Here is a 14,879-nt window from a genome sequence, read left to right on the forward strand (position 1 = left end):
AAACTCAAAGATAGAAAATCTATCTAAGAGTTTCATGCCGAATATAGAAAACTATAAAAGTTCGGCAAGTCCAAGCGCAAACCAACAGGTGGTACATGCTAGGGCAACTCATAGTAAAGGTGGAATAAGCTTGGAATTCGGCCTGAAACTCTTAGATACATTTTCTATCTTTGAGTTTCTTATTCGGCTAAGCAATAATGTTGGATTCAATATCCACTTAATTTGAATAAATTTATTTTGCCAAAGTGAAGCCTATTGGCTCTTTATCTCAGTAATATAGCTAGTTTACTTTTCAAAACTGGGTGAGTTTAAGAATTCTTATTTAAATCACTCTGATGATTTAAATCACTTATTTGAAAGCTATCTAGACTTCTGCAGACTAACCTTCTGGTTTTCTTCCATCCAGTTGCAAGTGAGCATTATTTCTACCATTAGATCATGTCGGGTTCCACTGGTCTTTCATGTTATGGGCAGACATTATTTCTGTGGTTGTGCACTTAAAATAACCAGGATTATACAATTCCATGAGTTAGACAAATAGGTCCTATAGGTTTCAGTCTATCTCTCCCCAGACCCAAACATGGGTCTGTGGAAAAGACTCAAGTGTTACATAAAGCTTTTTTTTTTTAATTAGAAATTTCTGTCAAGTTGATAAGCTTCAGTTTCTAATCGCAGCTCTGTAGGTTCAGGTTATTCTCATGGTGTGTGTGTGTGTGTGTGTGTGTGTGTGTGTGTGTGTGTGTGTGTGTGTGTGTGTGTGTGTGTGTGTGTGTGTGTGTGTGTGTGTGGAATGTTCTATCACTGGATGTTGTGAGTGCATCTTATGTGAATGTCTTATAAAAAAAAAAAAAAACATGGTAGATATTTAGGCATTCTCAGTGAATCCTTACTCTTAGTGAATCCTCACTTCCTGGTGGAGCCTACATAATAATAATAAATACTCCTTAACTTTAATGACTTAAAAATAAAATGTTCTGCTACAATTTTCTTTTTAATTTAGATTCTGACAGCATGCATGTGGAGCTCACCCTGTGCTTGTAACATCTCATGTTCCAAATATGCACTAACTTATTTTTTAAATTGTTATTTATTCTCCTCTGTTTTTAATGTAACAGTTGCATTTAAAATGACCATGAAACTTGATTAGAAATTACCTCCACCTAGTTATAATAAAAAGTTTACATACGTGCATCCTTCCTAGGAATATACTAGAGGTTTGAGTTCTCCATAACAGGAGAATGAGCTTCAGACTGTAGCTTCTCTCACCAAACTTCATGGTTGGGATGATTCAGTCAGGCATAATGCATTTCCTAGGCATCTGCCATACTTAATTTGCCAATCTGGAAAAAAGATATAGCATCACACACACTGAGTTCTGGTACTGTACCAACCAGTCCTGTAGATTTTTACACCAGTATAGTCTCCGATGATGATTGGTGCATATACATTGACTTTTGTTCAGAGCTTTTCAATAGAAACAGCCTCTGCAGTTCCTTAAATACTTCCTTCTGTTATTAATTTATACTCAGTAGAATCTCTGAATTCCTGATTAGCTGTTTCCACTGTCAAGATGTCTTTCTATTTCTCTCTTCTGAGCAATTTGGTTTCTGTATCATCTGTGCACTTCTTGATTGATTTGGCATCCTTACATTTCCTTTGGCTGATAATATTGCCTACTGGTGATTTTGGATGATAGTCTTTTGCCAACTAATAGATAGGCAACTGATATAGCATCCAGTAATAACTCCTTTTGAGGTCTGTAAGTTCTCCATATGTCATTAACGTTATAGATGTACATTCAACTTTAGGGTAGCATACAGAATAGAGTAGCAGAATATTCTATTCTTATTCTAACCAAGTATTGAAACAAACTGTTTGGTAGTAAGGCTTGTACGCTGGCTATTCATTAGTGTATTTTTTAAGGAAATTACAATGCAGACTAATATATTAACTAAAATAAATTTAATTGAAACTTTCAGTATTTAGTCAAAGTTAAATTGCCATCATCAGGGAGCAAAATATAGTAAGTTTATTTTTCACTTGGTCAAGATGTTAAAAGTTTTTTTTTCACTTGGTTAGACTATAATAAATTTAGTTTAATCCTTTATCCAAGTGTGAGCAAACAAAGTTTGCGCCTGAAAATATCTTCAGGACGGGGGTAAGGTAGTACAACACCGGGCAACTCGTATCAAAGGTGGACCAAGCTAACATCACTCCTATCTCAGTATCTCCCATAATGCAAAACACATCTCCTTGTAGATATGTATAATGTTATACATTAAGGGAAGGGCCACTACACAGACTAGTTTTGACCTTTATTGAGGTCTCTTCAGATACTGAGATAGGAGTGATGTTAGCTTGGTCCACCTTTGCTACAAGTTGCCCAGTGTTGTACTACGAGTGTAGCACTATTATGAGAACAGATTAATTCCCCACACCTTGAATTATCGAAATTAAATTCAATTATCAATGTGCTATGTGAACTACTAGGTAATATTTTAAACATGGAACTATGGGATATCCTAGACAACATCACTGATGCAACGGCTAGAAAAGAATTCATCATAGTCAAAAACTGACACCAAAAAAAGTTTGAAAATGTCCAACAATGCAGTGCTACACAATGATCGCAATTACAACAAGATCGCATCATTGTGAATTTATCATTGCTCACCTTAACCAAAGAAACCGTTAGTGCTTTAAGTCAGGGGCACAATTTTGCCGTTACTCCCAAACGAGTTCCAAAAGCTGAATTAATGACGTCCGTCGAACTGGGAATATACGACCTGCCTCCAGCAATAGCCAATAATGTACGTTTAGATGTGGCCAACATCCTAATCAAGTCTAAGCCTCCCAGAAATAATGTCCCTCATAACAAAATCATTGCTTCGAAAGTGGACACAACTGAATATGAAAACAAAATGTACATACTTTTACAAGATCAGTCAACATACAAAATTATAAATTGCAATCCCACCAACATACAAAATTATAGATTGCAATCCCACCAACATACAAAATTATAAGATGCGTAAATTACTGAAAAAAGTCACTTCCTGGCCCAAAGAAACAGTAAACAAACTCGAGCCCTTCTATGTTAAAACACCCGGTTATATGAAGCACCAAAAATTCACAAACAAGGTACACCCTTATGCCCTATTGTAGACAGTATAAATAGTCCCACCTACAAACTAGCTAGACATTTAGCCAAGCTACTAGCCACTCACAAACAATTCTCCCTCCTTTGTCAAGAATTCTGCTTACCTAAAAAGTATTTTAGAACACCATACCTTAATAAGCTCAGAATTAATGGTATGCTTTGATATCACTTCACCATTCACAAATGTACCACTAATTGAAACCCTTAATCTGCTAAAGTCACACTTTCCCCCCTGATATATTTGAACTATTTAAATTCACAATACATTCAGGATATTTCACATGGAAAGGGAAAATATACAAACAATTAAATGGGACAACTATGGGCACCCCCCCTTTCTCCCTCCTTAGCCAACTTCTACACAGAACACTTGGAAAAAGCAGCTATCAATACAGCCACTCAAACCACACTTTGGCTATGCTATGTTGATGACGTGCTTGCTATTTGGCCACATGGCCCAGGCACATTGGACACATTCTTAGTGCATTTAAATAGCCAACATCCAAAAATCCACTTTACAATGGAACTGGAAACTAATAACTGTCTGCCCTTTCTAGATACGCTAATCACACGTCTTCCAGATGGTTGCTTATGATTCTCAGTTTTTAGAAAACCCACACATACAGGGAGATATTTACAGAAACAATCACACCATCACTCTTCTTAATAGTATGGTATCTTTAAAACGCTAACCCACAGAGTGGGAGCAATCTGTTCTAATGACAATGCTCTTGCTGCTGAACTGGCTCACTTACGACACACCTTCTTGGCCAATGGCTATAATCCCCATGAGATAAACAAAATACTAAATGCTCCTAAGAAACCCCTCCCACTATCCACCATGGAGAACTACAATAAAAGTCACCATCCTATACATTAAAGGCACATCGGAAAAGATATCTAGAATTCTCAATAAATATCAACTACGCACTTTATTCAGACTGTGTGTCAAATTAGCAACTGTCATCCATTCACCCAAGGACAGCATCCCTCCTTTATCACATCCAGGAGTCTATGAAGTGCCCTACTCGTGTGATCAAGCCTACTGTGGTTAAACAGGAAGAGCTGTGGACATCCGCATCAGTGAACATATAAGATCCATCTGGGACTATCACTGTGGGAAGTCGGGCCTAGCAGACCATGCTTTTGATAACCCTGCACACAGGATCAACTAGAAGAAAACAAAAGTACTGCACAGAAACTTTTACAAGTTAGAGAGATTGTTCTTAGAAACAACAGAAGCCTTAAAACATACTCTAAATCTCAACAGATATGGCTGTATAAATTTGCCTAAGATTTGGGAGACAGTCATCTTAAGACATAATTAGTACCTGCTTTCTGTCTCTCTCTCTCTCTCTCTCTGTTTTTTTTTTATTATTATTATTACTTTAGTCTTTGTGTTGTTGCTACAATTTTTTTTTTTTTAGATAGAGGGCACCTAATTAGGACTTTAATGTCTTTTGTGTGTTGCTACAATTTTATTAAACTAGTCCCTTTGTTACACCATGTTGTTGTAGTCTCGCATACTGTGACAAACTATGTTTTTGTGCTGTGAAGATGCTGGTTATAACACCAGCGAAATATCAGCAATAAGTCAGTAAATAATTATTCACTTATAATTCTGTGTTCTGATATATATCGTCCAAATTAAACAACATATATAAAAAATTTTCATCCCTTATCAGCTCAGCAAAGAACAGTCATAGTCCCTAGACCTGCCAGATGTTAACCAGGTCCCTTGTAAACTATCCTACTACCTACTAATGGTCAAAAAGGCAAGACAGCCAACATTAGATTTGCTGACCATGCTTTGAACACCTGCCATCGAATATGCTAGAAGAAAGCCACTCTAATAAATCGCAGGAAATATAAATATGACTGACTTTTCCTTAAATTTCCTTCTGCCTTAAGAAACTACCCTAACCTCAACAAATTTGTTTACATAAAACTGTCCCAAATTTGGGGAGCTCTCATCTTCCATACTTCAGTCCAGCAGCCAAGGATACCCTATTTTGCCCACTGAAGGGGCAGGGGGCACTGTTTAGAACTTTAGGCCTACTATCAGTTGACATGGATCATCTCCATTACTTAGTGTAGTACCTGCATGCACATATCTTATTAAATTTTGTTCCTGAATGATGGATGTTTCACTTTGCTGAAATATTTGAAGTATTAAATTTATTTTAGTTAGTATATTAGTCTACATTGTAATTTACTTAAAAATAGTTCTTCTTCTCTTCCGTCTAAGACGGGTTGAGTCTTCTCTTGAGCAGGATCTTCCAGTCTTCTCTATTCCTTGCTGTTCGAAAAAGTTCCTTATATGTTCTGCATCCCGAGATGTTCTTTATTAATTTCAGCCAGGTAATTCTTGTTCTTCTGGGTCTTCTTTTTTCAGTTGGAAAAATATTGATTAGGACATTAGGAAGTCTGTCTGCGTCCATGCGTACAGTGTGTCCAAACCATCTCAGTTTTTGTTTTCTAATTTTTTCTATTATCGTCTTTTTATACAATAGTTCATGTCTGACTGTGATGTTTGTTTTCTTTTCTATCCAACTTGTTCTATTTATTTTTCTTAAGCATTTCATTTCAAATGCCAGCAGTTTTTTCTCCTCTCTTTTTTTAACTGTCCACGCTTCTGCTCCATAGATGACTCTTGGTATAATTATGGCTTCATATAATTTGATTTTGGCTTGCTTAGATATCTTGTTTGTTTTCCAGATTTTCTGTAATTTTCCCATGGTGGTCCATCCTATCGCTATTCTGTGTTTGATTGTTTTGAGGTCATCTATTGTTTCTGTTAGTTTTGATCCAAGGTATATGAAGTTGTCTACTTGTTCTATTTGTTCTCCGTTTAGGGTGGCGGAGATGGTAGTTCTGTTCCTCCCTATTTTCATCACTTTTGTCTTTTGTATATTTATTGTCATGTCATATGTTTTACAGGTTTCGTTTAGCTTGTTGATCAACTTTTGTAGTTCATTTGGGGTTCTTGCAAGAAGGACGAGATCATCTGCATATTTGATATTATTTATGTTTAAACCATTGATTCCAGGCTCATTGTCTATTGCCTTCTTTACAACTTCTTCTAGATATATGTTGAATAGGCATGGGGATAATGGGCATCCTTGCATTACTCCTTTTTGTATCTCTATTGGTTCTGTTGTGAGTGTGTCCTTTTTAATTATTGCATTTGTCTTAGAGTAATATTTTATCAGAAACTGTATTATATATTTGTCTATTGCTTTTTCTAGTAGAATTTTAAGAAGGATTTCTCCGTTGATGTTATCGAAAGCTTGTTTAAAGTCCACAAAACAGCAATATAGTTCTTTATGGTCTTCCCAGCTGAGCTCTGCTAGTTGGTGCAATGTGAAAATTTGGTCTATTGTTGAATAGTTTCCTCAGAAACCAGCTTGTTCTATGCCTATCATTTCTTCATCGGTGTTTTTTAATCTATTTTGTATAATTCTTATGAATATTTTATAGGTGTGAGGGAGTAAATTGATTGGTCTGTAATTTCTGCAGTCTCTTTTGTCTCCTTTCTTGTATATTGGGATGATCTTTCCAGTTCTCCAGTCATCTGGATCTCTCCTGTTTGTAGTATTTTATTGAATAGGGTTGTTAAATATTCTATTGATATGCTGCCTCCATATGACCACAGTTCAGTAGGGATAGTATCAATGCCTGGTGCTTTATTGTTTTTCATCTGTTTTATTGCATATCTAACTTCTTCTTGTAAAATTTTTGGGTGATCATTATTTTCTTCTATTGTTGGCATTGTAGTTTTGTTTCCTTGGTGGAAGATAGTCTTAAAATGGTTTGACCAGATTTTTCTTATATGTTCAATATTCCCAGTTTCAATCATCTTGTTGTTTATCATTGTTACTGCTTTTGCTGAGAATTCCTTTGTAATTTCTCTTACAGTATCATGGAAGACTTTTAGGTTGTTTTGTTGGTATGCATCTTGGCATTTCTTAGCTTTTTCTTCTAACCATTTTTCTTTGGCTTTTTTGCATAGGTTATCAACTTTATTTTTTAGTGCTCTGTATTTTTCTCTATTATCTTCACTGTTTTGTTGGTTCACAAGTATCTTGACCTCTCTTTTCCCTTCTATGGTAGCTATGATTTCTTGGGTTATCCACTGTTTGTTTATTTTGGGTTTGGAACCTAGAGTGTCTTTTGCAATTGATATCACTGTTTCTTTTCCTTCTTCCCAGTATTTTCCACTGTTCTGGAAGATGGAGGGTTTTAATTTCAAGCACATCTATTCTAAAAATTGACTTCTGCTTGAGCTATCTTTTAGTTTTGATAGGTTGATGTTTTCTTCTTTTCTGATATTATTTTACCTGTTGAATTTTATCTTCAATTTGGCAGTTAATATTTCGTTGTCAGTGTCAAAATCAAAACTTCTTCATGTTCGTACATTATTTACTGATCTTTTCCATTGTTTGTTTATGATGATATAGTCTATGCAGTTTTTTATATTACCATCTGGGGATGTCCATGTATATTTATTATTAGGGCGTTGATAGAACAATGTGTTTGTAATAATTAGATCGTTTGCTTTACAGAAGTGGAGTAATTGTTCTCCTCTGTCGTTAAGCTCTCCATATCCAAATTTCCCCATCATATCTTTTTTGTCTGCTGTGAACTGTCCTATTTTAGCATTAAAATCTCCCATCACTATCATGAGTTCTCTGTTTTTGGGATTATCTATTTCCTGTTGTAGTTCTTCATAGAAATTTTCTATTTCTTCCTCTGAATGGTTACTGTCTGGTGCATATATTTGGATTATTTTAATTGTTTGACATTTTTCTTTTGCTTGAAGTTTGGCTGTTATTATTCTAGGAGACACTGGGTTTATTTCAATTACTGAGTGTGTAAGTTTCTTTTCAATTAATAATGCAACTCCTTCTCTGTGTATGTTATCTTTTCTTCCTGAGAAGTACAGTCTTCCTTCTGGTAAATCCATGAATCCATCTCTGCACCAATGTGTCTCTGATAAACCTAAAATACTCCATTTCAGTCTTTTTAAATTTTCCTGGACTAATTGCAATTTTCCAGGTCGGTATAGTGATCTTATGTTCAGGGTGGCTACATGTTTCACGTCCTTGGCTGACCACATTGCTGATTTCTCACCTACTCTATGTGGTCTTCGAGTAGGCGTGTCGGTTGTCCCGTATGCAGTAGCACTATCTCGGTTTGTAGACTTTCTCCTGCTCATGAAAGTTACTGGCATAATAATGTAGCCAGCTTGCCATGCCTCTGCTACATCCTTTGGTCCACGGCTCTTTATTCTTTATTCAGAGCAACCCATTTGGGTTTCCCCCATCTGCCACCCGGGGGACGCGCCTGGTAGGAATGTGGTCTTCCCCAAGAAAAAAAATAGTTATTGAAATAAATTATTGAATATTATTAAATCTTATACAAATTAATTTCTTAATAAAAGTGTAAATATATGTCAAATCCCAATCAATAGAAAATATTTCTATTTGACAGCATGCATGGTATGAGTGGAGATTTTGGAACTTTGTTGTGTAAGTAAAATCATTATAAATACCTTTGATAAAATTTTTGATAATAAGTATACACTATTATCTGATGCTATGTATTAAACTCTAAATATGACCAAGTAATCTGTTCAATTTCTAGAAAATAGTTTGATTATTTTGCTCAATATTTGATAAGTAAATTAGATTTATTTATGATATGCCTCCAGTTTAATTTGGTATATATCTTTATAATTATAGCAGAGTTTTCAAAAAATTTCCAAGTTATATAATAATTTTATAATGATATAAATTTTCATTTCTTTTATATTATTATGCAGCCTTGTGGAAGGGACATTTGTATTCATATCGCTAAGCTTCCCAAAGAAAGAGCATTCTAAGTTTGATTATACTCACCACTTTTCTAACCCTTTCCTCAGTTATGGAGTTGGTAAACTCCTTGCATGAGCAAGTGCGTTTTTTCTTCCAAAACTTCCTGTGCTCTACCTATTTGTGGTGGAGGGAACCTCCCAGTCATGGTAACGGCCGTTTTCATTCATTTCTGTATTTTTTGCTGTACTTCTCTTGAGCTTTTTCTTCCAGTCAATCATCACTGGGATCCAATGCCCTGCCACTTTGTTTGCAACGTGAACCATGGACATCCCAAAAAATTGGGGGGGGGGGGGATTCTGGTGTGCACTACTTTAGTCATGGCTTCAGAGATGAGTGGTCCTACACGGCCAGACCAGGGTCATTCGGTTAGCAGGCTTGCCTATAAGGATCAACAGTGTTGCAGTAAGTCTCTCATCTCATGCTCAGGGGTCATGACCCAAGGCTGGCTGTGGTGCTGGTATAGCATCTGGGGTAGCCACTCCCGAGTGCAGTCATTTTTTGCCTGGTCAGGGGGAGGGTATCAATGCATGGCTCGGTGGGTGGGGAGTTCTGGCGACAAACCAAAAATAAACCCCTTGAGCATGAATTCTTCATCCTCAAATATTTTAAGGGTCCTAACAAGATCCTAACCAAGTACCGATACTGTGGATACAGCATTTGATAACAGAAGTATCAGTACTTCTTACCATGATAAATAAATAACGAGTACACCTTGATAAATGTACAAGTGTTTCTGATCATCCAGCAACTGGTGAAAAACCAATTTTTTTCACCCTTCTTTATTTAAAAGGGTTTAGAAAGACTGTCAGGATCTCCTAAAACTTTTAAGAAACTACATTCTTGTGATATACTTGTAGAAACATCATGTTGTCAACATTCTGAGAAACTGCTGAAAGCAACATCAATAGGTGGAATACCAGTTACAGTAACACTTTGTAAAACACTCAATTCTAGTAGAGGAGTGGGATCTCCTTGATATTTATGATGAGATAATATGTTCAGAGCTTAAAGATCTGGGAGAGACAGGTGTGAGGCTCATTATTGACATCAGCTATACTTGAAAACTTTGGTTTAATCATGAGAGTACTACATGAAAAAGTTACATCATTACTAAATCCTATCAACAAATTAATCTCTTATTTGTCAAGACTCCAGTGTTATCAGATCTTATATTTCTGTCTTCTAAGGCACTTTTCATTATATCAATCTACCTAGATCTTGGTCTTCCCCAGGAGTTTTTTCCTACCATCCTGGCATAGAACACTTGGTTTGCTAACCTTCTCTCTCCCTTTCTTTAACTGACCATACTACTTGAGAAAAGCTCTCCTAACACATTCTTGAATGCTAACACTCAATCTCGAGTTCATTCCTAATATCCTCATTGTTAATATGATATTACCATTAATACCATCTTTTTAGTCTCCTAATTGTTTTCAGAACTCTTATTTGTGGCCTCATTCTTTGTAGTGTTTTATTTTTAACCCAACTCTCAGATCCATGGGTTAAAATTGGTTTGAACACTGCTTTATATACTGCTAGTTTAGTGTTTTGACTAATTTTTCTCTTATTCCATATAAATTTATTAAGTTGACTTCCTACCATACCAGTTTTGCTAATTCTGCTCTTTCCATATTTAATTTAATATCTTCATTAAAAAAAAATTACCTGAATAATGGGAATGTTTTACTTGTTCTATAGTTCTGCATTCAGGAGGCAGTTCATGTTTTCAATGTTTCTTCCTGTTTTCATTGTCTTTTGATTTTCATACCAAATTTATTATGGAAGTTGTTCAATTTAGGACATGAGGAGCTGAAGGATCTTCCTCAGCCATAGCCAAGTTAGCCTGTCTTGGGCGTGGACAGTAGGATTTTTCCCCCAGTTTATCCTGGGGTTTTTCATCCTGCAAAACAGGCAAACCGGCCTTGAGAACAGAACACTACAGACATAGGATACCAGGGCGTAGGGCTGACCACCTTATCCTGCGAACGGTTTGAGGTCCGATGATTAATAAAACCCTCGACAATGCAAGGTAAAAGAGGGAAAAAGAAAGATGAGATGAGATTCAATTTAGTCAGGGTATCCTGCTGACTTGTACTTGATTTATTTAGAAGTATAGCATGTGCATAAAGTAAAGAGTTTTGATTAGCATTTCCAATTTTGTGCCGGGTTTAATAACCTGACCCTGTCTTGCACCTGATTTAACATCAAGCCATCTTCCTGTACCTTCTTCATTTCTAACTGTTGACTTAAAACTTGAATATAAACTGAGTATTGGTCAATAAAATGTCCCATTTATACCATATAACTATGGCATTTTGAAGTGCTTTTTCTGGACACCTTGTCACATGTCTTTTCGAGATCCACAAAACTTAAATACAGTTTCTTGTTATATTCATATGGATTTCACAGCTCTTTTTCTTGAAGTGAAAATCTTTCCTGACAAGCTCTGTTTGGCCAGTATTTAATTAAGGGTGTTGTTTCCTTCCCCAATATTTCTTAGCTGTTTCTCAATTATACTTGCAATAAATGAGAAAGTAAAAGTTGCAAGTCTTTTGCCATAGATGATAGAGGCAAGCTGAGACGGAGAGCTATAATCATGAATTAGTCGGTGCACAGATTGAGAAGGAGGAGTGGTGTGGTGTTTTTGGACTTGTGGAGTGAGTTTGATATAAGGAATGATTTATATAAGGTGGATGGCTTACATCTAAATGGATTTAGTCTCGGTGGTCTTCAGAAAGTGTTGTTCAGTGAAAGTTTGTAAGTACAAAGTCGGAGAAACAGGAAGGTTTAAGGGGGATATAGGTGAACTTGGGTCCAGGCAATCCAGAGATTAGTAAGTGTGAGAGCGATCACATGGTGAACTTTAGTGGGTTAAGTAACACAAGGTGTAAGGGAGATTGTGGGATGAAGGGGAGTATTGCAGTTTATATATACTAATGCCAGAAGTATTCAAAAGAAGGTTGAGGAGTTTTTAGGATTGGTTAGCACAATTTGGCCAAAACTTGGTATTGTAATTGGTAATTAGTTTACGGAATTAACAACGCATATAAAGTATATTAATTAAAAGTAGCTGTAATGAATAACTTCTATATTTCGGCAACGTCACATTGCCATCTTCAGGAACATAAAGATATGGTATGTGCACGCAGGCACTAACACAAAGCAAATGAGGAAGAAAGCAAGAAACTAATATTGTTCCTAAAGTCCTAATGGTGCCTTCTGGCAGGTTAATTTGGTAGTCTTGGCAGTTGGGCTGAAGTTCTCATAATGTAAGTCTCCCAAATTTGGGGTAGTTTCATGCACCCAAATTTGTTGAGGTTAGGAACGTTTTTTAGAGCTGCTGAAGATTCTTTGAATAATCTTTCGTATTTAAACTTGCTGCGATGAATTATTTTTGTTTTCTTCCAACGAATTTATGGTGAGTATCTAAGGCATGGTCTGCCAGCCCAGAGCGGCTGTACTGGTGAAACCGGATGTAGTCTTTGTGTTCTGAAATCCTGATATTTGTTGTTCTGCTTGTTTGGCCAAAGTAGGTATTGTAATATTTTGTGTTTCCTATTACTTATTTTAATATCTAAGTTTCTTTACTTATATATATATATATATATATATCCAGGTGATGCTGCGGCAGTGTAATATTCTCAGCACTTAATTTTATACGTTCCCCTTTTAATACTCTAGATTCCTACCTTCTGTATTCTATACTCCTTCTATCTGAGAGCAATGGAAATATTTATTTAGATTTATGACTGCACCATCCATGCCTTGATATGGTGCAAGAAATATAGTACTTCCAGTAGGTTATTAAATCTTTCACAACAAAATCTCTTTATCGTCCCTAAGTTATCAATTTGCTTTGCAGTTCCTGGCCCTTTTCTCACTTACTATTTATATCAATGTTTCCTGCTTAGATTCGATTTTTATTTAAGATCAATGCATTGCAATTAAAAATAAGATCAGGTGAAAACTTCGTTTAAAATGCAACATAGGATTTAATAGTCAACAAACAGGCATATATTTTACATTATAAGACAGAGGGCGATCCTCTGTAATTCTCAAAAAAACTCTAAAAACAAACTTGCATATATCTCTACTTCAATTAATACAGGGCATACATCATGTTATCTATCTAGCTTAAAGAATTATCATTAATAAACTTCTCAGTGCCTGCATATATCTTTCTTCAATTAATACAAGGCACACATCATGTTATCTATCTAGCTTAAAGAATTATCATTTAACAAACATCTTAATACTTGAATAATCGGCGTTAAGGACATATTACGATTAATATAACATATTGTAAACTTAGTTAAGAAAAATCATACAAGATTATATACAGGCGTTAGATAAAAATCATAACCCAAAATATTTCCTAGGAATTAGCTATACTCATTCTTAGATGCAAACATCAAAGCTATTCTGATTCTTAGATGCAATCATCAAAATCCAGACAGAACAAGTCTCTAAAAGTTATTCTGGCTATTAATGTCCCGCTTACACATTTTTCCAGTTCTACAACCTATTCTTATAGCATCACACAGTCTAAATAAAACAATATTTTAACTCACATGGGCTGTCTTCTGTTGGGTTGTACTCTCCAATTCCGTTGGCTGTGACGTCCTATGTTTCATTTTCTTTGTATCGAGTTTTCGATCTCTCCTCCTTCAGGTCCTTGGGATACCAGCCATTCATCAGGTTGGCTCACGGGATGCGGGTGACGATTCATCAGCGTGTTAATACACTGGCGAAGGGTCATGAATTGTCAGGGCCTTCACGGACTTAGATAAGCAGAATGGCTCACAGACAAGTTCAGCTGCTCCTCAGCTGATTCATCCCCCTGATCATCTACGCTTCTGGGCTAAATGATGGCTCACGGCATGGCTTCCTCCTTGACACGTCAGGACTTCACTCTAAGACTTTCTATCACATCATCTTCTCGTATGCTCATTTCTTCTCTGTGCCAAAAAAACTCCCCATGTCTCTGGAAGTCCCATCTTATATTCCATCAGTTTCGAAACCCTGGGTTCAGTTTTCTAAACCCCATGCACTTCTTGCGTGCACTTATGCAAACCCCTTACGTTGTCATATGATTCCTGGTTCTGGAACCTTCAACAAGCCCTTTCTTCTCCGTCTTCGTGTTCTAATCTCATTAAGTCAGCCAGCGGAACATCCGTTTGAATTTTGCCGTCCCCTTTTTGCATCGACCTTGAGGTCACTTAGGGTTGAACTTGTAAACAAAATTTCAAACGCTGTTCTGACTGTAGAGCATTTCCCTTAGCCTTGAAAGTTTTACATCTTTTGTTCAAAGAGATAGCTAATTCCCATTGGGCTGTACGTATGTTACATACAATACTAAATGTTAAGAGAAAAGACTATTTACAGGTGTTCTGGGTTCTGCCTAACTGTAAAAACTCTATGCTTTCGTTATACAAAATTTATTCTTGTTGCATCGAATTTTTACAGTATTAGTGAGACAAGGTTGACTGATGATGATATGGTCATTGGAATAGAATGCAAGGGATATAGTGTCTTCAGAGAGGACAGAAGGAGCAGGACAGGATGTGTGGGGTGGGGGAGTACAGGACTAACTATGTAATTGGTTGCCAGGATGATATGCACTTGCAAATTAGCATGAAGGAATTTATATAGCTGCTAAGAGATAATTACATAATCCAACATGTAATGGAGGGGAGATGAGGTTCAAGAGTGCTAGATTTGATCATTGCATCAGAAAACTTGACACTAACCAATCTAGCTATGTTGCCTCTGCTTGGAGAAAGGGATCGTGTAGCTTAACCTAAGAGATTGCCAGACATGCAGAATAATTGTTTTATTATGAA

General features: G+C 36.3%; 1 protein-coding gene across 2 annotated transcripts in view; it reads left to right on the top strand.

The window, feature by feature from the left end:
* The window catches only part of LOC150110069 (copine-8-like), a 294,861-nt gene that overhangs the window by 74,245 nt on the left and 205,737 nt on the right, over positions 1-14,879 (top strand). For both annotated transcript variants that reach the window (XM_090391056.1, XM_090391066.1), the window contains exon 6: positions 8,654-8,691. In XM_090391056.1, the coding sequence (XP_090247182.1) occupies positions 8,654-8,691 (38 nt within the window). The remainder of the gene's footprint in view (positions 1-8,653; positions 8,692-14,879) is intronic.

Source organism: Typopeltis vanoorti, chromosome 1, assembly GCF_054136105.1.
Source record: "Typopeltis vanoorti isolate ZY-2024b chromosome 1, IOZ_Tvanoo_1.0, whole genome shotgun sequence".
In the NCBI taxonomy this organism is placed as follows: domain Eukaryota; kingdom Metazoa; phylum Arthropoda; class Arachnida; order Uropygi; family Thelyphonidae; genus Typopeltis; species Typopeltis vanoorti.